Source organism: Phalacrocorax aristotelis, chromosome 28 (genome assembly GCF_949628215.1).
Source record: "Phalacrocorax aristotelis chromosome 28, bGulAri2.1, whole genome shotgun sequence".
Classification (NCBI taxonomy): domain Eukaryota; kingdom Metazoa; phylum Chordata; class Aves; order Suliformes; family Phalacrocoracidae; genus Phalacrocorax; species Phalacrocorax aristotelis.
Window position 1 is genome coordinate 910,081 of NC_134303.1, and position 25,999 is coordinate 936,079.

The following is a 25,999-nucleotide window of genomic DNA, read 5'->3' on the forward strand; positions in this document are numbered from 1 at the left end:
CCGGGGTGTTCCCGGTTACGGCTGGGTGAGCTGGATGCCGTAAATCTCCCCGCGGTCGTGCCGTTGCCGGTGCAGGCAGGCGGCTTCGGAGGAGCCCTCGGCGTCGCGCACGTTGTATTCCCCCTTCTTACACGCCGTTGTCTTCAGGTAATAACCGCCGGCGGCCGCCAAACCCACCGCGGTGACGGCACCCAACGAGCCCAGCGAGGCCAGCAGCGCCAGCCGGCTCTCTGCGGGGCGGGAAGGGGCCGGTGACGCCGCGGCGGTGGCGGAGAGCCCCCTCCCCGCTTTACCGACGCACCCCATCTCACCGTCCACCCGCACCATCACGCTGCCGGCTCGCCGGCCGTGCCTGTTGGTTGCGGTGCAGGTGTAAAGCCCCCGGTTGGCGGCGGCGGCGGCGGCTACGGCTACCGAGCGGTTGTCGGCGGCGAAGCGGAGGTTGGGGGCGGGTGGCAGCGCCCAGCCGTAGGTGGGGGTGGGCAGCCCCTCGGCGCGGCACTCGACGCTGAAGCTGGCGCCGCGTGAGACGTTGGCGGAGGGCAGCACGCGTAGGCTCACCGCGGCGGGGCTGTCTGCACCGGGGCGGCACCGTCCGTCAGCCAAAACCACCCCCTGGCGTGTAAAAATAACCAAACCCCACTTTTCCACCCCAAAAAGTCACTCACACTCGACGGCGACGGTGATGTTGCGGAGGGCAGAGCCGTGGGCGTTGGTGGCCCGGCACTGGTAGGTGCCGGCGTGGGCGCGGGTGACGTTGGGGCTCGCCGGCGGGGGGTCCTGGTCGTCCCCCAGCTTGGCGCAGGCGACGTGGGGCGGGGGGTTCCCGCTGGCGGCGCAGGCCAGCTCCGCCGGCGTCCCCTCCACCCAGAGCCGCCGCGCCGGGCAGCCCGTCTCGCCGATGCTCGGCTCGTCTGCAAGCCGGGAGGGACACAGCACGGGGGGCTGGCTGTCCCCGGTCCCCCGCGATGGGGTGCGGTGACCGACCGCCCACCTCCTTCCCCACCCTGCGCTGGCGGGACCGCCTGGGCTCCTCACCAGGCTGGCACAGCCGCGGCCCCCCTGGCATGGCCACGGTGTCCCAGCCGCGGCCCCCCTGGCACGGCTACGGTGTCCCAGCCGCGGCCCCCCAGGCACGGCCACGGTGTCCCAGCCGCGGCCCCCCTGGCACGGCCACGGTGTCCCAGCCGCGGCCCCCCTGGCACGGCTACGGTGTCCCAGCCGCGGCCCCCCTGGCACGGCTACGGTGTCCCAGCCGTGGCATCCCTGGCACGGCTACGGTGTCCCAGCCGCGGCCCCCCTGGCACGGCTACGGTGTCCCAGCTGTGGCATCCCTGGCACGGCTACGGTGTCCCAGCCGCGGCATCCCTGGCATAGCCACACCGTGCCCAGCACAGACACGGCGCCCTGGCCATGTCGTTCCTGGCACAGCTATGAGATCCCTGGCACGGCGTTCCCAACACGGATAACGGCAACCCCAGCACCGCCAGATCCCACCCCCCGGCACCGCCAGATCCCTGTGTCCCCCGGCACTCACACTCGACGGTGACGACGACGCTGCGGATGGCTGAGCCGTGCTTGTTGGTGGCCCGGCAGATGTAGCGGCCAGCGTCGGCCCGGCTGACGGCCCGGCTCCCCCGGGCGCGGGGGGCACCGCCGTCGCGGGCGCAGCGGGTGCTGGGTGCGGGGTCCCCGTCGGCGCGGCACGCGAGCTCCCGCCGTTCCCCCTCCACCCAGGTGCGGTGGGCCGGGCAGCCCCTCTCCGTCAGGGTGGGCTCGTCTGGAAAGCGGGGTCCCGGTTAGCGCGGCGGCCGCCGGCACGGCCACGGCGGGAGATGCCGGCCCCACTCACACTCCACGCGGATGGTGACCAGCCGGCTCTGCGTCCCCAGGCTGTTGGTGGCGTTGCAGAGGTAGGTGCCGGCTCGGGAACGGGTGACCAGCTCCGGCTCCCCGGTGCTGACGGTGACGCCGTTCCTACCACAGACGACGGTGGGCGCGGGGTTGCCGGCGGCACGGCAGGACAGCGCTTCCCGCGTCCCCCGCAGCCACGTGCGGTTGCTGGGGCAGTCGCTCGCCGCCATTTCGGGCATGTCTGGAAAAGACGGAGGGATGCACCGGGAACGCCGGGAGCAGCCCATGCCGGCTGCCGTGGGCACAACCAGGTCCCTCTGGAGAGGCACTCACAGAGCACGGCGAGGCGGGTGTCCGTGTCCTTTGTCACCGTGCCGTCGCCGATGGCCAGGCTGGCGCGGCACCCGAATTGCCGCCCGTCATCCTCCCGCCGGGCCACCAACCGCAGCTCCAACCGGGACTGTGGTCCCTCAGCCAGGACCCCCCCGTCGGCATCGCGGAGCTGCAGCCGGACGGCCGGGGGGTCGGCGACCCCCGGCACGGCACGCTACCGTCACCTCGCTGCCCGCCGGTGCCGCTGCCGGGCTCAGCTCCAGGACGGGTGCTGCGAAGCCTGCGGGAAGGTGCCGTGGGTCCAACGGGGTTTTGGGATGGGCTCCGGTTATCGCGCCACCGCGCCCGGTGCCTTACGGTAGACGCGGAGCTGCGTCTGCGCCGTCCGTGCTGCCGTCGCCACCGCCGCGGTGCAGGTCAGCTCCTGCTGCCCCGGGGTGCTGGTTGAGAGCGCGGTGACGGCGGTGAGCACGTCCCCGGCCGCCGCCACGGTGAAGTTTAGGCTTTGCTCTGCCAGGGTGATGGCGAAGCGGACGTCCCCGGCGGGGAAGGCGCCGGCGATCCGGCAGCTGGCGTTGGCGGTGGTGCCGGCTTCGAGGTGGGCGGGAGCCCAGAGCTGGGGTGGCTCAGGGAGGGCTGCGGGGACGCGGTGTCACCGGGGACGTGCCTCGTCCCCGGCTGCGCCTCGGTGCCGGGGAGGGGATCCCAGCGGCCGGACCCTCACCGGGTGCCGGTGAGGATGCAGAGCTGCCGGGAGGGGGGGGGTGGCGGTGAGGCCCCCACAGCAGGGTGGGATTGGGGATCCCGGCGTGGCCCCGGCTGCCGGACAAGGGTAGGGAGGGATTCGGCGCGAGGTCGAACGGGAACGGGATTAGAGTAACGGTGCTCAGCTGGCCGGTCCCGGAGAGACTGGGATGGGGTGGGACTGGGATGGGTTTGGGGTGGAATGGAATGGGATGGGGACAGGAATAGGGATGGGCTGGGAAAAGAATTGGGATGAGATGGGGGTGGTCACTGGGATGGGAACAGGACTGGGATGGAATGGAATAGGATGGGAATGGGGACTGGGATGGGGACGGAGATGAGACTGGGATGGGAATGGGGACTGGGATGGGGACGGAGATGAGACTGGGATGGGGACGGGGTCTGGGATGGGGACAGAGGTGGCGGCTGGGATAGAATAGGGATGAAGGCTGAGATGGGTATGGGAATGGGGACACCGCAGGGATGGGGACTGGGAGGAGATGGGACAGGGATGGGGACGGGGCGGTGCCAAACTGCTCCCGAACATCCGCGGCACTCACCGAAAACCGAGAGCTTGACGGGGACGGCGGCGCGGGCGAAGAGGGGCCCGTGGGGCCGCAGGGACAGCTCGGCGTGGCAGGTGACGTCCTGCCCGTGGTCCCCGGGGCCGGCGGTCAGCAGGTGACTGACGGCCACGCTGGTGCTGCCCTCGGCAGCACCAAAACTCTCCGTCCGCAGCGTTTCGGCGCCTCGGCGCAACGTCACCGTCAGGTTCCCCACCGGAGCCACCTCCACCACCCGGCACGTCAAGTTACGGCTCTCGCCCACCGCCACGGCCGCCACCGGCTCCAGCACCACCCGCTCCGGCAACCCTGGGAGGTGGCAACCGCCGAACCGTCACCCGCCGCCCCCCAACCACCACCTCCCAGCCGCCCCTGACCCCCCTCCAAGCACTCACGGTAGACGAGGATGCCGGCGCTGGCGTTGGCTTGGGTGTCACCGCAGCGCCCGTAGCACGTGGCGGTGCCGGGGCTCCACTGGGAGACGTTGAGGAGCCGGAAGCTTTGCCAGCGGCGCCCGCCGGCCCCCACGGCCACGGGCAAGGGGGTCTCCAGCCCCAGCGTGGCGTTGCCCCCCGGGCAGGCGCTGCGGCTGCAGTTGATGGCCACCGAGCCCCCGAAGGGCACCACGGCCACCCGTGGCCAGGCCCCCACCGTGAACGTGCCCCGGGCGACCCCTGCGAGAGCCCCCACCGCGGGCAGCCCCCGCTGGCTCAGCCCCAGCACCCCCCGGCTGGAGACACACACACCCCCCCCCCGATCCTGGCTGCGGGGGGAGACCCCCAAGGCCCACCCCAGCGAGCCCTGAGCCGAGACCCCCCCCCCCACTCCCCGGGGGGACGCAGGCGTCCGGGGTCCTGGGGGTCCCGCTGTGTGTCCCCCTCCAGGCACTAAGGGTCCTCAGGGTTCACCACCCCCCCCAAAAAAATAAGGGACACAGGCATCTGGGGTCTCCAGGATCCACACACCCCCCTTAATTAGGCATCCCTGGTGTTTGGTGTCCTTGGGGACCACCCCCCAAAATAAGGGACACATGTCTCTGGGGTCCTGGGGGTCCCCCTCCCAGCCCCCTCCAGCATTAAGGGTCTCTGGTCTTGGAGGGGGGGGTCCCTGGGGGTCACCCGCTTCCACTCCCCATCATGATGGGGCTCTCTGGGGGTCCATCCTCCCCCTCCCCATTATTAAGAGTCCCTGGGATCTGGGCTCCCCAGAATCATATATCCCCCCCCCCCATTAAGGGACCCAGGCGTCTGAGCTCATCGGGGGTCGACACCCCCCCTCCCCCAATGGCAGTCCCTGGTGTCTGGGGGGGGTCCCCGAGGTGACAACCCCCCCTATAATTAAGGGTTCCTGGTGTCCCCGGAGACGACACCCCGTCCCCTCTCCGCTTCCCAGCACGATGGCTCCCCGGGGTCCGTGTCCCGCCCCCCCCCAATCCCGGAGGGACCCAGGCGTCCGGGCCCCCCCCCAGCGCCCCCCCCGCCCCCCGGGCCCCCCTTACCTGCCAGCGCCAGGATGAGGGGGGGCAGCAGCCGCGCGGCCGGGCAGGGGGGTCCCATCCGGTCCCGGCTCCGCTGCGGGGGGGCACGGGGAGGAGGATGGGGATGAAGAGGAGGATGAGGAGGATGGGGATGAAGAGGAGGATGGGGATGGAGAGGAGGATGGGAAGAGGGGGATGGGGATGAAGAGGAGGATGGGGATGGAGAGGAGGACGGGGATGGAGAGGAGGATGGGAAGAGGACGGGGATGAAGAGGAGGATGGGAAGAGGAGGATGGGGATGAAGGCAGCTCCTCCGCTGCCGCGAACGGAGGCGAGGAAGGCGCCAGTACCGCCGGGCTGCTCCTCCCCCCGCCCCCAGCTGGGCCCCCCCCCGAGACTTCATCCTCCCCCACCCGGTGCTCGGCGCTGCACAGGACCTCCCCCCTCCGTGCCCGGATCGGGCCCCTCTCCGTGCTCCGTCCTGCACAGAACCCCCACCGGTGTCCGGATCGGGCCCCTCTCCGTGCTCCATCCTACACAGGACCCCCACCGGTGTCCGGATCGGCCCCCTCCGGTGCTCCGTCCTACACAGGACCCCCACCGGTGTCCGGATCGGGCCCCTCTCCGTGCTCCGTCCTACACAGGACCCCCACCGGTGTCCGGATCGGGCCCCTCTCCGTGCTCCGTCCTACACAGGACCCCCACCGGTGTCCGGATCGGGCCCCTCTCCGTGCTCCGTCCTACACAGGACCCCCACGGGTGTCCGGATCGGGCCCCTCCCGGTGCTCCGTCCTGCACAGGACACCCCCCCTCCCCCCCGGTGCCCGGATCGGGCCCCTCTCCCCCCCCCCCCCCTTACAGCCCGGAGCCGGCAGCAGCTGTGCCGCGGGGGTGGCACCCATCCTGCGTGGGTGCAGTGACAGACCGGGACCAGCTGCGTGTGTCCCCCCCTCCCCCCCGCGTCCCCCTCCCCCCAACCCGTGGGGTGCCGCCCACGGGCTCACGGGGGGGAGGGGCAGGGCAAGGGGTAGCCACGGGCCTGGCTGCAGTGGGGCGGGGGGGGGGGTGGGTGGGCGAGGTCACCCATAGCCACGCGTGGGGTGCACGGGGTGTGCGCGTCACTGCGTGCGGGACATGCCTGCAGGCGTGCGCTGCGTGCGCGTGCATTGCACGTGTGTCACGTGCAGGCAGGCGCGCACTGCGTGTGCACGCAGGCGGGCATTACGCATGCAGGTGTGTGTATCGCATGCAGGCAGGCGTGGCACGTGTATCACGCATGCAAGCATGTGTTGCGTGTGCAGCGTGCGCGTGCAGGCATGCAAGGTGTGTATGCATACAGCCATGGCTTGCGTGTGCGTGCAGGCGTGTGTATCATGAGTATGCAGGCGTGTAGGCATGCATTGCGTGTGCATGCAGCCATGCATTGCATGTGCGTGTCGGTGTGAGCATCATGTTCATGCAGGTGTGCACTGCAGGTGCGTGCAGGCGCGTGTATTGTGTACCTGCAGGCATGTAGGCGTGCATTGCGTGTGCATGCAGGAATGTGCATCATGTGCATGCATACGTGTGTATCACGTACATGCAGACACGTAGGCGCACATTCCATGTGCATGCAGCCATGCATTGCATGTGCATGTAGGCGTGTGTATCATGTACATGCAGGCACGTAGGCATGCATTGCATGTGCATGCAGTAATGTGCATCATGTGCATGCAGGCATGTAGGCGTACATTGCATGTGCATGCAGGCATGTGCATTCTGTGCATGTAGGCGTGTGTATCACGTACATGCAGGCACGTAGGCGTGCATTGCGTGTGCATGCAGGCATGGGCATCATGTGCATGCAGGCGTGTGCATCATGTGCATGCAGGCGTGTGCATCATGTGCATGCAGACGTGTGTATCATGTACATGCAGCCATGCATTGCATGTGCATGCAGCAGTGTGTATCATGTGCATGCAGGCATGTAGGCGTGCATTGCATGTGCATGCAGGCATGTGCATCATGTGCATGCAGGCATGTAGACGTGCATTGCATGTGCATGCAGGCATGTGCATCATGTGCATGCAGGCGTGTGTATCATGTGCATGCAGGCACGTAGGCGTGCGTTCCATGTGCATGCAGCCATGCATTGCATGTGCCTGCAGGTGTGTGCATCATGTGCATGCAGGCACGTAGGCGTGCGTTCCATGTGCATGCAGGCATGCATTGCATGTGCATTATGTGCATGCAGTAATGTGCATCATGTGCATACAGACGTGTGCATCATGTGCATGCAGGCATGTAGACGTGCATTGCATGTGCATGCAGGCATGTGCATCATGTGCATGCAGGCGTGTGTATCATGTGCATGCAGGCACGTAGGCGTGCGTTCCATGTGCATGCAGGCATGCATTGCATGTGCATTATGTGCATGCAGTAATGTGCATCATGTGCATACAGACGTGTGCATCATGTGCATGCAGGCATGTAGGTGTGCATTGCATGTGCATGCAGGCATGTGCATCATGTGCATGCGGGCACGTAGGCGTGCGTTCCACGTGCATGCAGGCATGCATTGCATGTGCATTATGTACATGCAGGCGTGTGCATCATGTGCATGCAGGCACATAGGCGTGCATTCCATGTGCATGCAGCCATGCATTACATGTGCCTGCAGGTGCGTGCATCATGTGCATGCAGGCGTGTACACCGTGTGCGTGCAGGCGTGAGCACCGTGTGCGTGCAGGCATGGACCACAAGCACGCCAACACGCCCCTCCGTCGCACGCCGCGCCGCCGATGCCACCGCCACGGCGGGTGCCCGCCGGCCCCCACCCCCTCGCCGTGCCGGTGACGTGGGCGAAGCGTGATTCCTCCCCGCCGCGCGGCATCACGCTCCGGCCCTGCCTCGGCCCGCGCTGCCTGCCCACGCCGCCCCCCTGCCTGCGCCCCTGCCGTGCCGGCAGCGGAGCAGGCCGTGCCGGGCCGTGCCATGGCGTGGCATGGCGTGGCGTGGCGTGGCATGGCGTGTCGTGCCATGGCGTGGCATGGCGTGTCGTGCTATGGCGTGGCATGGCATGGCGTGGCGTGGCGTGGCGTGGCATGGTGTGGCGTGGCATGGCGTGGCGTGTCGTGCCATGGTGTGGCGTGGCGTGGCGTGGGCTGCCGTCAGGCCAAGGCGGGAGCGACGGTGCCGGCGAGTGCCGGGCGCTGCCGCGCTCACGGTCGCTCCGTCTCTCGCTGGCTCGGGCCGCGCTCGCGCTCGTGTCGGTCCACGGTTGGGGACCGATGTTTGGGCACCAAGGTGGGGGGTGACACTCCCCCAACCCCCCCTGGGCCCCCATCCCCCCCAGCCCTTGTCCCTGGCTCCAGGCCACGCCACCCCCACCGTGCTCCCCTCCCAAATCCATCCCCCCTCCCTGAACCCCCAAACCCGGCTCCAATTCCCTGCCCATATCCCCATCCCCTCCCCATACCCCCGTCCCCTGCCTGTACCCCCATCCCCTGCCTGTACCCCCATCCCCTCCCCGTACCCCCATCCCCTGCCTGTACCCCCATCCCCTCCCCATACCCCCGTCCCCTGCCTGTACCCCCATCCCCTGCCTGTACCCCCATCCCCTCCCCGTACCCCCATCCCCTGCCTGTACCCCCATCCCCTCCCCGTACCCCCATCCCCTCCCCGTACCCCCATCCCCTCTCCGTACGCCCGTCCCCTGCCTGTACCCCCATCCCCTGCCCGTACCCCCATCCCCTGCCTGTACCCCCATCCCCTCCCCGTACCCCCGTCCCCTGCCCGTACCCCCATCCCCTGCCTGTACCCCCATCCCCTCCCCGTACCCCCGTCCCCTGCCTGTACCCCCATCCCCTCCCCGTACCCCCATCCCCTGCCTGTACCCCCATCCCCTCCCCGTACGCCCGTCCCCTGCCCGTACCCCCATCCCCTGCCCGTACCCCCATCCCCTGCCTGTACCCCCATCCCCTCCCCGTACCCCCGTCCCCTGCCTGTACCCCCATCCCCTCCCCGTACCCCCGTCCCCTGCCCGTACCCCCGTCCCCCGCCTGTACCCCCATCCCCTGCCCGTACCCACATCCCCTGCCTGTACCCCCATCCCCTCCCCGTACCCCCATCCCCTGCCCGTACCCCCATCCCCTCCCCGTAACCCCATCCCCTGCCTGTCCCCCATCCCCTCCCCGTACCCCCATCCCCTGCCCGTAACCCCCATCCCCTCCCCGTACCCCCATCCCCTGCCTGTCCCCCATCCCCTCCCCGTACCCCCATCCCCTCCCCGTACCCCCATCCCCTGCCCGTACCCCCATCCCCTCCCCGTAACCCCATCCCCTGCCTGTACCCCCATCCCCTCCCCGTACCCCCGTCCCCTGCCCGTACCCCCGTCCCCTGCCTGTACCCCCCATCCCCTCCCCGTAACCCCATCCCCTGCCTGTCCCCCATCCCCTCCCCGTACCCCCATCCCCTGCCCGTACCCCCATCCCCTCCCCGTAACCCCATCCCCTGCCTGTCCCCCATCCCCTCCCCGTACCCCCATCCCCTGCCCGTAACCCCCATCCCCTCCCCGTACCCCCATCCCCTGCCTGTCCCCCATCCCCTCCCCGTACCCCCATCCCCTCCCCGTACCCCCATCCCCTGCCCGTACCCCCATCCCCTCCCCGTAACCCCATCCCCTGCCTGTCCCCCATCCCCTCCCCGTACCCCCATCCCCTGCCCGTAACCCCCATCCCCTCCCCGTACCCCCATCCCCTGCCTGTCCCCCATCCCCTCCCCGTACCCCCATCCCCTGCCTGTACCCCCATCCCCTGCCCGTAACCCCCATCCCCTCCCCGTACCCCCATCCCCTGCCTGTCCCCCATCCCCTCCCCGTACCCCCATCCCCTCCCCGTACCCCCATCCCCTGCCTGTCCCCCCATCCCCTCCCCGTACCCCCGTCCCCTGCCCGTACCCCCATCCCCTGCCCGTACCCCCATCCCCTCCCCGTACCCCCATCCCCTGCCTGTCCCCCCATCCCCTCCCCGTACCCCCATCCCCTCCTCGTACCCCCATCCCCTGCCCGTACCCCCGTCCCCTGCCCGTACCCCCATCCCCTCCCCGTACCCCCATCCCCTGCCCGTACCCACATCCCCTGCCCGTACCCCCATCCCCTCCCCGTACCCCCATCCCCTGCCCGTACCCCCATCCCCTCCCCGTACCCACATCCCCTGCCCGTACCCCCATCCCCTGCCTGTACCCCCATCCCCTGCCCGTACCCCCATCCCCTCCCCGTACCCACATCCCCTGCCTGTACCCCCATCCCCTCCCCGTACCCCCATCCCCTGCCTGTACCCCCATCCCCTCCCCGTACCCCCGTCCCCTGCCCGTACCCCCATCCCCTGCCTGTACCCCCATCCCCTCCCCGTACCCCCATCCCCTGCCCGTACCCCCATCCCCTCCCCGTACCCCCATTCCCATCCTCATCCCGGCTCCCCCTGACCCCCCCATGTTGCCGACAGCCCTGGGGGTCACCAAGGACGGGGGGGGAAGGGGGGGGTCACTGTGGGTGTCAGCAGCACCAGGAGATTGTTCAATTGCTCCCAAGGTGCCACGTACAACCCTGCCACCCCAGTACAGCCCAGTACAGCCCAGTACAGTCCAGTACAGCCCCAGTACAGCCCAGTACCTCCCAGTACAGCCCAGTACAGCCCAGTACAGCCCAGTACCCCCAGTACAGCCCAGTACCCCCAGTACAGCCCAGTACAGCCCAGTACAGCCCAGTATAACCCTCGCCCCACACGCCAGCAGCAGGTGCTCGTGCAGCTCATGGATGAATTGGGACGTTCCCACAAGGACAATTCAGCCATGAACAGACGTTCCCGCGCCGTGAGGGGAGCCCGAGGCCAGGGTGGTGGGCACGGGGAGGGGTCTGCAACATCACCGAGCCCCTCTCTGACATCATCTGCTACTTCTCCTGCTTCGGGGAGAGGAAGACAGAGACTTTTACGGTGCTGGCTTACGGTAAGAGGCTGCTGGAGCCCTTCCCGTGGGGCTTTGCCGGTGGGTGGGGCTGGGGATGGGGGATGCGGGAAGGGGGTCGGGATGTGCCGGACCTGGGGAGCCCCCACCCCTCAGGGGGCAGCGGGATGGGGCAAACTGGGGTGGAGCTGGGGCCACAACTGGTGCTGGGAAGAGAGGTTGGGATGAGCTGGGGGCCGGATCTGGCAGAGCTTGTGTGGGAGCGGCTTTGGGATGAGGCAGGTGCCAGATCCAGCACGGGTCCCAAGGGTCCACCAGGGCTTGGGATGAGGTGGGTGCTGGGTCCACCAGGGCTTGGGATGAGGCAGATGCCGGGTCCAGCAGAGCTCAGGTGCTGGGTCCAACAGAGCTTGGGATGAGGCGGGTGCTGGGTCCAGCAGAGCTTAGGTAGGAGCCACTTTGGGATGAGCCATGTCCCAAGTCCAGCAGAGTTTGGGCTCAGGAGCTGTTCATGGGAAGAGCCAGGTGCTGGATGCAGCAATGGGTCCCAAGGGTGGGAGAGATTGGGTCCCCACTGCAGCGGGGTCCTGCAGCACAAGCCGGGCCCCAAGGCTTGCTCTAGGGCTGGTGGGTTTTGCACAGAGCCGAGGGGCTTTGCACGGAGGGGCACGAGGTTTTGCACCAGGGACAAGGAGCACTGCACTAGGGCAGAAGGGTTTTGAGCCGTGATTGAAGAGCTTTGCACAAGTCAGAAGGGTTTTGCATGAAGGAAGCGTGGGCTGGATGGGAGGACAGCGAGGGGGGCTGAGAGCTGGCGCAAGAGCAGAGCTCTGAGGGTCGTGAGCAATGGGGCAGGGTCTGGCTGGAGGCCCCTCACTAGCGGTGCCCCCCAGGGGTCTGCGCTGGCTCCAGCCCTGGTCAATACATCCATCGGTGCCCTGGACGAAGGGGCAGAGCGTCCCCTCATCATCCTCGCTGGCGGTCCCAAGCCGGGAGGGGCGGCTGATGCGGCGGGGGGCTGTGCCGGCCCCCAGCGAGAGCGGGACAGGCTGGAGAGCTGGGCCCGGGGGAGCCTCAGGGAATGCAGCGAGAGCAAGTGTGGGGTCCTGCCCTGGGGAGGGGCGACCCCCCACACCAGCACAGGCTGGGGGTGACCTGCTGGAGAGCGGCTCTGCTGGGAAGGGCTGGGGGTGCTGGGGGGCAGCGAGGTGACCCCGAGCCAGCACCGGGCCCGTGGGGCCGAGGAGGCCAGCGGTACCTGGGGGGCACAGTGTCATGTTTTAGCCCCAGTCAGACACCAAGCCCTACCCAGCCGCTCGCTCACTCTCCATGGTGGGACAGGGGAGAGGATCGGAAGCGGTAAAGTGAGCAAATTCCTGGGTTGAAATAAAGACTATTGAATTGGTGAAGCCAAACCCGCGCACAGACAAAGCAAACCAAGGAATCCCTCCACTGCTTCCCGCGGGCAGGTGTGTGCTCAGCCATCCCCGGGAACGCAGGGCTCCAGCACGCGTAACGGTGCCCTGGGGAGGCAAACGCATCACGCCGAACACCCGTCCTTCCTTCTTCCCCCGGCGCTGTACGCTGAGCATGGCGTCGCATGGATATCCCTGGGGGCTGCTGTCCTGGCTGTGCCCCCTCCCAGCTCCGAGTGCCCCTGGCAGAGCGGGGGGGGGCCGGAAAAGTCCTTGACCAGTGTAAGCCCTGCTTAGCAACAACTAAAACATCAGTGTGTTATCAACATTATTTACAATCTAAGTCCAAACCTCAGCACTGTACAAGCTACAGTGAAGTCAAATTAACTCTATCCCAACTAAAACCATGACAGAGGGTGTCAGAGCAGGGGCACAGGCTGCCGAGTCCCTTCCCTGGAGACATTCACACCCCGCCTGGACGCGGCCCTGTGCCCCCTGCTCTGGGGGTGCCTGCTCGGGCAGGGGGTGGGACAGGGTGAGCTCCAGGGGTCCCTTCCGACCCCCACCAGTCTGGGATGCTGTGGTTTACCAGAAGGGGGGATTCCTTGCCTGTTAATATTAATAATTATATATATATATATAATATATATATATAATTATATATTACAATGAGGACAGGTCACCTAAAGGACGCTTTGTTTTCGTTCTTATCGGCATCCCAATCGTTGGCCTCCCTGACTCGACACTTTATCAGCCCCGCTCGCAGCGGCTTCTGAGGCGGGATGTTCCCTCCTATCGGCCTCGCAGCTCCCCTCAAGGACAGAGGCGTAAAACAGACGCTTCCCCGTCCCTCCGTGCCCAGCGCCGGCCGGGGCACTCGCCTTTGCCAGCCTCACGTGGGGCATTGTTATGGCTTAGCAGAAAATTAGAAACAGTCTGTTTTCTTAGAAAATTAGAAAAAGTCTGTTTTCTTCAGGATACCAGTCCCGTGTCCCCCACCCCGGTTTGAGACTGTGAGACCCTGTTTTCATGAGCCTCCCTCCTCTCCATAAATAATATATAGTTTCTTACTATCATCGTTGTAAATAACCAACTAATACACAATCATAACCTTCATACATTTTACGACCACCCAGTAAGGGACAATCCACATTTATGTAATATTTTGTTTAACTCCCTGATTTTTCTGGAACCCCTCAGGTCCTGGCTTGATCTTCCCACTTGTTTTATGCCAATTAATCACCCAGATTTCCAGTAACAACTGGGACGTGAACACAATGACCCTTTTAACTGAAATTTGCACGCGCACGAACTCCGTGACCACATAATAACATCCGAATGAAATTACTTTAGCCTGTTACTGTTATTTTATTTACTGTTATTGAATTATTCGCTCTTATATTTGTCAAAGGTTAGATTTAAATCTAGAAGGCAGACCCCCCCCAATCTGGGGAGTTTTAGACGTGCAGTTAAGCTGCCTCTATTGCGGATTCTCCCGAATGACTGGGTAAATCGTAAATTTCTGTTACGGAGAACTACAAAATACACAACTTTCGCCTTGGTATAATCAGATTAAAGAACATTTTCTGAGCTCTATAACTACGCTAATGGAAAATAGGCATTAATCTCTACGTAGGCAAGTCCCGTTTCTGAAGCACAGGCCATCGAGGGTGTCGGCTCAGGACTTCCAAGTCATACGAAGGCAGATCGTACGTCTCCTGGCCGGAATGGGTGGACTGGTGTGTCCGAGGGAAGGGAAGCCCTGTGATTTCCGTACCTGTGTAGTGAAGACAGCCAGGGAGTTTTGCACGAGGCAGAAGGGTTTTGCACCAGGGCTGAGGGGTTGTGCCCACGGGAAGAGGCTTTTGCACAAGGCTGGGGGCTTTGCACGGGGACGGGAGGGTTTGCTACCTCGGCAGAAGGGGTTTGCACCAGGCTGAGAGGCTTCGTGGGGGTGGCAGAAGCGGTTTGCACCAGGGCCGAGGGGGTTTGCGAGGGCTCGGAAGGGTTTCGCACCGGCGCCAGCACCCACCGCCCCACTCCCAAGCAACACGCAATGTGTCCGAGCCCTTCCGCAGCGTCTGGTCGCCCACTCGGAGCTGAGATTCTCAGGTGGACTCATCCCCCATCATCTTCCTCCCCGACCAGTAGCTCCAGGCTCACGGGACCCTCCTCCCAGGGCGGCAGGGGCTGGCGGCTGCCCAGGAGCTGCAGCTTTGTTGTGAATAACTACAGGGTTAAACTTGCAGCTTGAGCCATTTTTAACCTAAACACACATCCTGAGAAATACAAACAACTCCATGAGCCAACTTGTGAAAAGAATTCAAGGTTCAGGAGCTGAGAAACTTCAAGGACCGATAACAGAAACATCCTCCCGCGAGGAAGCTCGAGGGATGCCACAGCCACGAGACAACAAAACCAGTGCGAGCCACGGTGCCGGGGGGGGAAGGTAGTTGCGGCAGGGGGAGGTTGCGACCACCGACTCAACTGAGGGACGAAAGGACTGGACCCCCCCCCACCTTTGGAGCACGTGCAGTGAATTAAAATCACGCTGTAGCTTTATAACTAGGCGGAAAAGCTGCAGCCCAGTGGCAGAAGAGGGTGCTCGGTCAGGTCAAGGATTATGCATTAGATGGGCGCCGTGGATTATCTGGCATATATAAATGTCAAAGTGAACGGCAGCAGGTGTGCCTGCGAGGAGGGGCGATCCCCCCCCGCCCCCGGCGCCGAACGAAGCAATGCCCGCTCTTTAATATGCCCAATGTTAAGGAGTTTTATTCCTGGTCTTTGGTGACACCGACCTGCCCCACCCCCGTCCCGTGCCCCCCTCCCAAATCCGTTCCCTGTGCAGCCCAATCCCGGCTCCATCCCCCAGCCCCTTCTCCATCCCCCGGCCCATGCCCCCAGTCCCCTGCCTGTCCCTCCATCCCCTGCCCGTACCCCCATCCCCTGCCCATACCCCCATCCCCTCCCCGTACCCCCATCCCCTGCCCGTAACCCCCATCCCCTCCCCGTACCCCCATCCCTTGCCCGTACCCCCATGCCCTACCTGTACCCTCATGCCCTGCCTGTACCCCCATGCCCTGCCTGTACCCACATCCCCTGCCCGTACCCCCATCCCCTGCCCATACCCACATCCCCTCCCCGTACCCCCATCCCCTGCCCGTACCCACATCCCCTGCCTGTACCCCCATCCCCTGCCTGTACCCACATCCCCTCCCTGTACGCACATCCCCTGCCTGTACCCCCATCCCCTGCCCGTACCCCCATCCCCTGCCTGTACCCCCATTCCCCTCATCCTCGCTCCCCCTGACCCCCCCATGGGGCCGGCAGCCCTGGGGGTCACCAAGGAGATTTGGGGGTGCGGGGAGGGGGTGTCACTGTGGGGGTCAGCAGCCAACAGCACCAGTGCTCTCCCCAGAAGCGGCTCCGTTGTCCCGGGGTGTGAAACGCCAAACTCCACACGGAGCCGAGGCGGTTTATCGCGCTCGTACCCCTGCAAAGCTGGGCACTGGCGGCAACTCCGCGACGCTGCGCCCCGCACCGAGGAACACCAGGAATTTAAACAGTTTAATGCATCAGTAACAGCTCATATTCCCACCCCCCCCAATCTAATTAATTAGTTATATTAAAAGCACAGCTCCCTTTAAAGTTGCTGCACACGCTCGGGGAGTGAGGGGCTTATTGGAAAGGGGGGTTTTCTGGTCAAAAGCCCTGATTTTTAGTATTACAATGAGGACAGGTCACCTAAAGGACGCTTTGTTTTCGTTCTTATCGGCATCCCAATCGTTGGCCTCCCTGACTCGACACTTTATCAGCCCCGCTCGCAGCGGCTTCTGAGGCGGGATGTTCCCTCCTATCGGCCTCGCAGCTCCCCTCAAGGACAGAGGCGTAAAACAGACGCTTCCCCGTCCCTCCGTGCCCAGCGCCGGCCGGGGCACTCGCCTTTGCCAGCCTCACGTGGGGCATGGGCATCACTTCTAGAAGGAAATTCTGTTTGCTCAGGGAAATCTCCAGGAGGGGGTTGAATTGGTCCCAAGGAGCCAGCCAGGACCCCAACACCCCCCGGTACAGCCCAGTAGAGCCAATAACACCCAAAACAGCCCAGTGCAGCCCAATAAAGCCCAGTACAGCCCAGTATAACCCTCGCCCCTCACGCCACCAGCAGGTGCTCGTGCAGCTCATGGATGAATTGGGATGATCCCACAAGGACAATTCAGCCATGAACAGACGTTCCCGCGCCGTGAGGGGAGCCTGAGATTGGGGTGATGGATACTGGGTGGGGGTTCTGCACCCCCGGAGCCACCCAGTCCCCGCAGAATCCCAGCAATGGGCACAGCCTGGGGCTGCAACCACAACCTCCCCCCTGCAGCACCCTTGGGGGCTGGAAACATCCCTCAGCCCCAGGGGGTTTGGCTCCGGGCAGGGGGGACGTGGCTCCCTGGGGGGGCTACGGCTGAGTCTCCGGCACCGAACCGTTGAGAGCGGTCGTCTCCTCCGAGTGTCCCTGCGGCCGCCGTGCCTCCATCTCCAGCCGCCTCTGCCGCTCCTGCAGCCGGTACTGACGGATTTTCTTCTTGCGGTAGTAAATGCCGTAGGCCGCCCCGCCGGCGAGCAGCACGGCCACCACCACCAGCAGCAGCACCACCAGGAGCACTATGTCAAGGTCATGATCTGCCAGAGAGAGGGGATGGGTGGTCAGCGGTGATGAGCCCGCACCTTCCCCCTGCAATCCCCAGGACCCCCGACACCCCCAGCACCCCCAGGACCCCCAAGACCCCGTCTCCACTCACAGTTCACTCTCACGGTGACGTGCTGGACAGCTGTTCCCAGCGGGTTGGTGGCCTGGCAGAGGTAGGTGCCGGCATGGGCGCGGGTGACGCGGTGCGGCACGCCGACGGGGAAGGGCTCATCGCCCTTGGTGCACGCCAGGTGGGGCGGAGGGTTGCCCCATGCCGAGCAGCACAGGGTCTCATCCTGCCCCTCTGTCCAGTTCTGGCTCGGGGGGCAGCTCCCATCATCCATGCGGGGCTGGCCTGGATGCGAGAGCAGAGGAACCTCGTTTCTCCCCGACACCGGCCCCGGCGTCGTCACCAGCCCCAGCTGAGGCCAGCGGGGTCCCCGCTGCAGCAGGGTCCTGCAGCACAAGCCGGGCCCCAAGGCTTGCTCTAGGGCTGAGGGGTTTTGCACAGAGCCGAGGGGCTTTGCACGGAGCCAAGGGGCTTTGCACGGAGCCAAGGGGCTTTGCACGGAGGGGCACGAGGTTTTGCACCAGGGACAAGGAGCACTGCACTAGGGCAGAAGGGTTTTGAGCCGTGCTTGAAGAGCTTTGCACAAGTCAGAAGGGTTTTGCAGCAGGGCTGAGGGGTTGGTCTCAAGGACAGAAGCTTTTACACAGTGTTGAGGGGCTTTGCGTGGGGAGAGGAGGGTTTTGTACCACAGCAGAAGAGCTTTGCACCAGGGCAGAGGGGGTTTGCAAAGGTTCAGAAGGGTTTGGCACCGGCACCAGCACTGCGGCAGCACCCACCGCCCCACTCACACATCACATGCAACGTAGCATTTGCTGAGCTCTTCCTCAGCGTCTGGGTGCCCACTCTGAGCTGCGATTCACAGGTGATCTGATGCCCATCATCTTCCTCCCCGACCAGTAGCACCTTCCTCACAGAACCCTCTGTCCAGGGCAGCAGGGGCTGGTGGTTCCAGAGGGGCCGCATCTTCAGCCCCGGCGGCCGGCTGGGCGCCGAGGAGCACTCAATGACCACCGACTCGTTGCAGGAGGCGTTGGGGTTGATGATGGCCAGGTGCGGCTGGGGGAGGTCTGCGCAGGAGCGGGACATGACACCCAATCTCTTGGGTCATCCCAGAGAGGGTCCCGCCCGAGCACTGCCAGATCTGGCACATCCCAAGTTCTCCCACCCCTGGGACCCATTGTCAGACCCAGCACCCGGCTCATCCCAAAGCAGCACCTCATCCCAAGCTCAGCCAAATCCGGCATCTAAGCTCTGTTGGACTTGGGACATGGCTCATCCCAAAGTGGCTCCTACCTGAGCTCTGCTGGACCCAGCACCCGCCTCATCCCAAGCTCTGTTGGACCCAGCACCTGAGCTCTGCTGGACCCGGCATCTGCCTCATCCCAAGCCCTGGTGGACCCAGCACCCACCTCATCCCAAGCCCTGGTGGACCCTTGGGACCCGTGCTGGATCTGGCACCTGCCTCATCCCAAAGCCGCTCCCACACAAGCTCTGCCAGATCCGGCCCCCAGCTCATCCCAACCTCTCTTCCCAGCACCAGTTGTGGCCCCAGCTCCACCCCAGTTTGCCCCATCCCGCTGCCCCCTGAGGGGTGGGGGCTCCCCAGGTCCGGCACATCCCGACCCCCTTCCCGCATCCCCCAGCCCCAGCCCCACCCACCGGCAAAGCCCCACGGGAAGGGCTCCAGCAGCCTCTTACCGTAAGCCAGCACCGTAAAAGTCTCTGTCTTCCTCTCCCCGAAGCAGGAGAAGTAGCAGATGATGTCAGAGAGGGGCTCGGTGATGTTGCGCAGCCGGACGCTGAGCCAGCCCGGCCCCCGGTCCACCCACTCCTTGCTGAGGGAGGTCTCAAGGCCCCCGGACGCCTCGGCATCGGGGCAGCTCGTGGAGCAGTTCAGCAGCACCGTCCCACCGTAGCCCACCTCCGAGGAGGACCCTTCCAGGGTCACATTGAAGGCATTGGCGGATGGTCCTGGAATGGGATGGCCGAGGGGGTGGGATGAGCTGGGACACATGGGATGTTCCCAGTTGGATTGGGGTGAAGGTGGGATGATCTGGAACCCATGGGATGTTCCCAGTTGGATTGGGGTGAAAGTGGGATGATCTGGAACCCATGGGATGTTCCCAGTTGGATTGGGGTGAAAGTGGGATGAGCTGGGACACACAGGATGAGCTGAGGGGGTGGGTTGGGGCAGAGGTGGGATGAGCTGGGACACATGGCATGTTCCCAGTTGGATTGGGGTGGCAGTGGGATGAGCTGGGACACACAGAATGAACCCAACTGGGTCAGGGTGCAGGGGGCCCTGCTAGGACACAGGGGACATCCCAGACAATGTGGGTCAGGGTGAAGGTGGGATGACCTGGGACACATGGGATGTGCCCAGCTGGGCTGTGGTGCGGGGGGACCAGCCCGAATACATGAGATGTCCTGCGGGGGGATGGGTCAGGATATACATGAATGAGCTGGGATGCACGGCGTGAGCTGGGACACGTGAGATGAGCTGGAGGGGCGGGTTGGGGTGGCGGTGGGATGAGCTGGGACACACAGAATGTCCCCAGTTAGGTTGGGGTGAAAGTGGGACGATCTGGGACCCATGGGATGTCCCCAGTTGGATTGGGGTGATGGTGGGATAAGCTGGGACACGTGGGGTGAGCTGGGACACACGGGATGAGCTGAGGGGGTGGGTTGGGGCACAGGTGGGATGAGCTGGGACACACAGCATGTTCCCAGTGGATTGGGGCACAGGTGGGATGACCTGGGACACACAGAATGTCCCCAGTTGGATTGGAGTGAAGGTGGGATGATCTGGGACATGTGGGATGTCCCCAGTTGGATTCGGGTGGCAGTGGGATGAGCTGGGACACATGGGATGAGCTGGGACATGCATGGTGAGCTGGGACACACGGGATGAGCTGGGGGGGTGGGTTGGGGCACAGGTGGGATGATCTGGGACATGCGGGATGAGCTGAGGGGGTGGGCTGGGGCAGAGGTGGGATGAGCTGGGACACACGGGATATCCCAGGCCGGGTTGGGGTGCAGGGGGACGAGCCAGGACCCGGGGATGGCACTCACCGCACAGAGCCAACAGCAGCCCCACAAGGGACCAGGCAGGGAGGCTGCACCGGCGCATCGCCGCGCCAGGGAGCCGGGAGCCACAGTTATGGGAGCGGTAGCCGGAGCCCATCACCCCGGCACAGGGCGCTGGGAGCGGGGGGCCCAGCTCAGAGGCACATCGTCCCCCATCCCGTGCCGCGACTGCTGCTCTCCATCCTTCCTCTCCCCCGTGGCAGCGCCCTGGCTCCTTCTGGGCCCCACCGTGCCCGGCTACGCCACAGGTGCCGTAAGCTGGTGGGCAAATGGCGGGATGAGGAAGGAAGCGGGGTTTGGGTACCGCGGCGCATGCTCGGTGTCACCGCAGCCGCCGTCGGCTCAGGGAAGCAGAAACCCCCAGAGCTAGCTTACCCCTATCCCCAACCAAACCCCCAGTGGGTCGCGGCGCTGCTGCCAACAGCCTTTATTGGTGCAACATGGCACGACAGCATCTTCCAGCCTCTCCAGCAGCTGCATTTCCCTCCGCTCTGGCTTCTCACCCTTCTGCCACCATTGGTGCCAACACCTCCCCAGCACCGAAATCCTGGCATTCAGCCCAGATGCTTCATGCTGGGCAGCAAGACCCCCAGCCCCAGCGTCACCGTGGGGAGAGGGAAGAGACCGCGGCCACCCCGAATCCGATTCCAGGTCTCCCAATGGATAAAGTTCAGAGAGAAAAGGAGCGTCTCCACGACAGGGGGGAGGTTTGTGCCTCGCTCCCCCCAGCATCCCAACCACGTGCTGGCCCGGCACGTCCCTCTCTGGGAGCTGTCACCTCCCTGCGAGAACAGCGGCCGCCAGCGCTGCCTCACCGTGGCGTCCACCATCCCGCCACGGCTCCCACCCAGTCCCCGATGTCACTGTCACATCATGCGGAGGGAGCCTGCGTCCGTGGCGCTCAGCCCTTGCCGGGGCACTTGCCCACAGGCAGGGGAGCGGGAAGGGCAGGGGGCTGCCAGCCCCTCCACCGCCTCTGCCCTGCTACGGCTGAGCCTCCCTTGCTGAACCGTTGAGAGCGGTCGTCTCCTCCGAGTGTCCCTGCGGCCGCCGTGCCTCCATCTCCAGCCGCCTCTGCCGCTCCTGCAGCCGGTACTGACGGATTTTCTTCTTGCGGTAGTAAATGCCGTAGGCCGCCCCGCCGGCGAGCAGCACGGCCACCACCACCAGCAGCAGCACCACCAGGAGCACTATGTCAAGGTCATGATCTGCCAGAGAGAGGGGATGGGTGGTCAGCGGTGATGAGCCCGCACCTTCCCCCTGCAATCCCCAGGACCCCCGACACCCCCAGCACCCCCAGGACCCCCAAGACCCCGTCTCCACTCACAGTTCACTCTCACGGTGACGTGCTGGACAGCTGTTCCCAGCGGGTTGGTGGCCTGGCAGAGGTAGGTGCCGGCATGGGCGCGGGTGACGCGGTGCGGCACGCCGACGGGGAAGGGCTCATCGCCCTTGGTGCACACCAGGCGGGGCGGAGGGTTGCCCCATGCCGAGCAGCACAGGGTCTCATCCTGCCCCTCTGTCCAGTTCTGGCTCGGGGGGCAGCTCCCATCGTCCATGCGGGGTGCGGCTGCAGGAAGAGCCAGGTTAGGGTTAACAAATTAATTCCCATCTGGAAATTTCCCCTTCATCAACCCGGGATGGAGCCCGGCTGCGGTGTTCTCACCCGTGATGGTGAGCTGGATGGGCGTGCTCTTCTTCAGGGTTTTGCCGCTGACAAGGAGCTTGGCATCACAACTCAGCTCCATCTCATTGTGTTCCTCGGGCACCTTCAGGTTATAGTGCTGCGGAGACTTTCCCCACTGCGTCAGCACATGGTCACCGGTGCGGATCTGCAGCTGGAGCTCGGTGGAGTGGCCGGGTGGCAAAACACACAGCACCATCACCACCGTGCCGGCTGCCGGGCTGGTGGTGTTGACGTTTAGCTCCGGTAAGGGGAAACCTGCGGGTGATGGAGACAACATTGGGGTGGTTCGGTGATGCCGTGGCACGAAACCACTCCCCGCTTCCCACTGCAGCGCACCAGAACTGTGCCGCCAGCAGGTCTTTGCCGGCACCACCATTGCCCGTTACTCACGGTAGACGTGGACGGTCGCCTCTTTCCACCGCTCCATGGGTCCCACGTTTACGGTGCAAACCAGCCTGAAGTCCCCCGGCCGGCTTTGGGACACCACGGCAGTGGCCCGGTGCCCGTCGTGGCTGATGAAGAGCGGCAGGGTCTGGTTGGCGAGTGCCAGCTCGAACCGCGGCACCGGGAAGACGTGACCGACGGTGCAGCTGGCATTCACCGTCTCGTTGACCTCCAGGTAGATGTCAGGCTCCAGCTTGGGATCCTCCGGGAATTCTGCCACCGGAGAGAAACACCCTGGGATGAGCCAGTTGCCACAACCACGGCAGAGCAAACACCAGTTTGATGCCGGTGCCGGCTTACCGTAGACGGTCACCACCTGCGGGTCAGAGGTGATGTTGAACTGTGGGCCGTAGGGCTCCAGGTCGAGCAGCGCCTGGCAGGTGATGTTCTGGCCATGGTCCCGCTGCTCTGCTGTCAGCTCGTAGGTCACCTGCACCGACACCGGCTCGTCCTGGCTCAGCCGCTTGAAGGTTTTGGTGTGCAGCTTCTCGCTGCCCCGCCACATGGTCACCGTCAGGTTCCGGATCGGTGCAACCTTGGATACGTTGCACACCAGCTTGTGGCTCTCACCCACGGCCAGCTGCGGTACAGGCTGCAGCTCCACCCGCTCCGGCGCACCTAGGGGAGAGACGCCGAGTGACGGGGATGATCCCAGTTTGCCAGGAGAGGCAGGGAACCCCCTCTCCCCACGGTGCCTTACGGTAGACGATGAGTTCGGTCGTCACCACCTTCCTCTCCCCTCTGCAGCTGTAGTAGCAGAGGATGCTGGAGTTCCAAACAGTGACGTTTTGCAGCTCCACCACTGTCTCCGCCGGCCCCGTCATCACCAAATGCTTCCGAATCGATGTCTCCACGTTGCCGGATGCGAAGGGATCCTGACAGTCCGTCTTCAACTTCAACTGGACCGATCCGCCGTGTTCCACCACCAGCAGTGCCGGCTCGACCAACAGCTCAAAGGAGGCTCCCAACTGTGCTGCTGGGACAACCAGGGGTTTGAGGGGGGGTAGTTCAGGGGGCAAGAGGACCCCCAGGCTGCTCCCCAGTCCCTCGTATGGCAGAGGGGAAGGTGGAGGGCACCCCTTTTCTTGTCCCCAATCCTCGTTATGGCGTGGGGGAACATCAAAGGGACCCCCAGGCTCACCCCCAAGCACTGGTATGGCAGAGGGGAAGGTCAAGGCCACCCCCAGGCTCACCCCCAAGCACTGGTATGGCAGAGGGGAAGGTCAAGGCCACCCCCAGGCTCACCCCCAACCACTGGTATGGCAGGGGAGAAGGTCGAGGGCACCCCCAGGCTCACCCCCAAGCACTGGTATGGCAGAGGGGAAGGTCAAGGCCACCCCCAGGCTCATCCCCAGTCCCTGGTATGGCAGAGGGGAAGGTCAAGGCCACGCCCAGGCTCATCCCCAAGCACTGGTATGGCAGGGGAGAAGGTCAAGGGCACCCCCAGGCTCACCCCCAAGCACTGGTATGGCAGAGGGGAAGGTCAAGGCCACCCCCAGGCTCATCCCCAGTCCCTGGTATGGCAGAGGGGAAGGTCAAGGCCACCCCCAGGCTCATTCCCAGTCCCTGGTATGGCGGGGGAGAAGATCGAGGGCACCCCCAGGCTCATCCCCAGTCCCTGGTATGGCGGGGGAGAAGGTCGAGGGCACCCCCAGGCTCACCCCCAACCACTGGTATGGCAGGGGAGAAGGTTGAGGGCACCCCAGTCTCATTCCCAACCACTGGTATGGCAGGGGAGAAGGTCGAGGGCACCCCCAGGCTCGTCCCCAATCCCCGATATGGCGGGGGGGAACGTCAAGGGGCACCCGGGGCTCGTCCCCATCCCTGGCGCAGCATGGGGGAAGCCAGCCAGCCGCAGCGGTCATGGAGAAGCCACAGAGCTGACAAGCTTCTCCTTTGGCTGTGGGAAGTGGCCGGCTTCGCGGGTGAGCAGGATCCGTCCCCCCGGTCCAGCTGGAAGCCTTCAGCCAGCAATCCATGATGACAGCGGGGAGGGACAGGCCGGATGCTGAGATCCGCTCTCATCCCGTGGGGACAGCAGCAGCTGTCCCCAATCAGTACCCGGTGCATCCCCCCAGTCCCCTCTGACCCCACGTGCCGGTGCTTTCCCGGCAAAGCATCTGCTGCCGAGCCCACCGGGCTGCGGAGGAAGCCCCCCTGGGTGAGTCAGCACCAGCACCCTTGGGTGGGGGATTCCCTGCAAGCAGTTGTGAGGTTTTCCTCCCACCGTTGGTCCTGCCCTTCCTTAGAAAAACTGCCGACAGGAAGAGACTGAAAAATACTCCCCTTTCGATCCAGGAATTTCGCAAGAACAAACCGGACCGGGTGACTGCGCCTCCCGCTCGCTCCCCGCTCGCTCCCCAAGTTCTCACATGGGATACGGCGTGGAGGCGATGGCTTCGGGAAGAGGGGGCTGGGATGGAGCTGGGACACCCCCCCTCAATCCCAGCCGCCCCACCAGCCCCCCTGGTACCGGGCAGGGCCCGATGCTGACACCGTGGCGGCAAGCTTGCGCTCAGACGGTACGTTGATGGGGACACATACACCCCACACACACACGCTGCGACACACTCGTGTTGCCAAGCTCACGTTGACACAAGCGCTGGCACCGATGGGCTCGCGCTTGCACCGGCGTGCTTGCCGCGACGCTACCGACACGCTCGCGGTAACACGCTTGGACCGGTGCGCTTGTGCCAACACGTTTGTGCTGGCCTCACCCCTCTGTGCCGGGAACGCGCCTCGGGGGGGGGTTTCGAGGTCCCCACCACCCTCGCTCGGTGTCACCCCCAGCCCTGTGTCCCCCCAGCGTCCCCTCACCTGTGATGACACCCAGGGCGCAGAGGGCCAGCGGCAGCACCGTGGGGTGCATGGTGCAGCGGGGTGCTGGGCTGGGCACCGGTACCGGCACCGGATGGGCTCAGTCCTCTGGAAGCACTGGGATGGGTTGGGGTCTTCAGGAATACCAGAATGGGTTGGGTCACTGGGGTCGATCCGGTTGGGCTTCCCAGGAACACCGAGAGGGGTTGGGAATACTGGGATGGGTCCAGTCGGGCTCTCTGGGACCAGATGGTTCAGGATCTCTGGGATGGATCCAGGTGGGGTCTCCGGGACCAGTCAGTTCCAGATCTCTGGGATGGATCCTGCCAGGCTCTGTGGGACCAGTCAGTTCGGGATCTCTGGGATGGATCCGTTCAGGCTCTCTGGGTGCACTGGGAAAGGTCGGTTCAAGCTCCCTGGGGTGGGTCCAGTTGGGCTTTCCGGGATCGGTGGGTTCAGGCTCCCCAGGAGCAGCGCGATGAATCCGATGGGGGTCTCCGGGAAGGGTCGGCTCAGGGTCTCCAGGAGCACGGGGTGGATCCGGCCGGGAACACCGGCATCGGTCGGTTCGGGATCTCCGGGGTGGGTCCGGTCAGGCTCTCCGGGAGCACCGCGACGGGTCGAGATCTCCGGATCGGGGTTTCGGTGTGCACTGGACCCTCCGTCCGTCCGTCCGTCCGCCCGTCGGCCGAGCGGTCGGACCCGCCCGGGGCGGCGCTTTATGGGGTCGGCGCTAGCCCGGCCCCCGGGGAATTCCGGTGCGGCGGGGACTTCGGAGGCGGGGTTCCCCCGGAGCAGCGGGCGACCCCGGGGGCTGGGGGGGGACTGGAGGGGACTGGCCGGTGGGCTCCGGCCCCGTCCTGGGGCAGTTCTCCTGCCCCCCT

At 65.1% G+C, this 25,999-nt stretch overlaps 2 protein-coding genes across 2 annotated transcripts; both read right to left on the minus strand.

Annotated features, from left to right (window-relative positions):
- LOC142048831 (uncharacterized) lies at window positions 1-25,999 on the minus strand. Its single transcript, XM_075076081.1, has 20 exons — window positions 25,116-25,999; window positions 22,999-23,274; window positions 22,599-22,916; window positions 22,245-22,511; window positions 21,834-22,109; window positions 21,495-21,737; window positions 21,153-21,375; window positions 20,983-21,086; window positions 20,153-20,425; window positions 18,779-19,051; window positions 17,869-18,147; window positions 17,123-17,365; window positions 16,781-17,003; window positions 2,188-2,246; window positions 2,079-2,095; window positions 1,853-1,977; window positions 1,538-1,780; window positions 669-949; window positions 312-575; window positions 1-230 (listed from the first exon to the last, which is right to left on the minus strand). Exons 1-20 carry the CDS (start codon window positions 25,165-25,167, stop codon window positions 16-18), a joined length of 4,254 nt encoding a protein of 1,417 aa, XP_074932182.1. The 5' UTR covers window positions 25,168-25,999; the 3' UTR covers window positions 1-15.
- On the minus strand, window positions 2,242-5,322 carry LOC142048843 (intercellular adhesion molecule 3-like). The gene is made up of 5 exons (XM_075076096.1): window positions 4,993-5,322; window positions 3,890-4,168; window positions 3,492-3,803; window positions 2,545-2,823; window positions 2,242-2,467 (listed from the first exon to the last, which is right to left on the minus strand). The coding sequence occupies exons 1-5, from the start codon at window positions 5,048-5,050 to the stop codon at window positions 2,325-2,327; spliced, it is 1,071 nt and encodes a 356-aa protein (XP_074932197.1). The 5' UTR covers window positions 5,051-5,322; the 3' UTR covers window positions 2,242-2,324.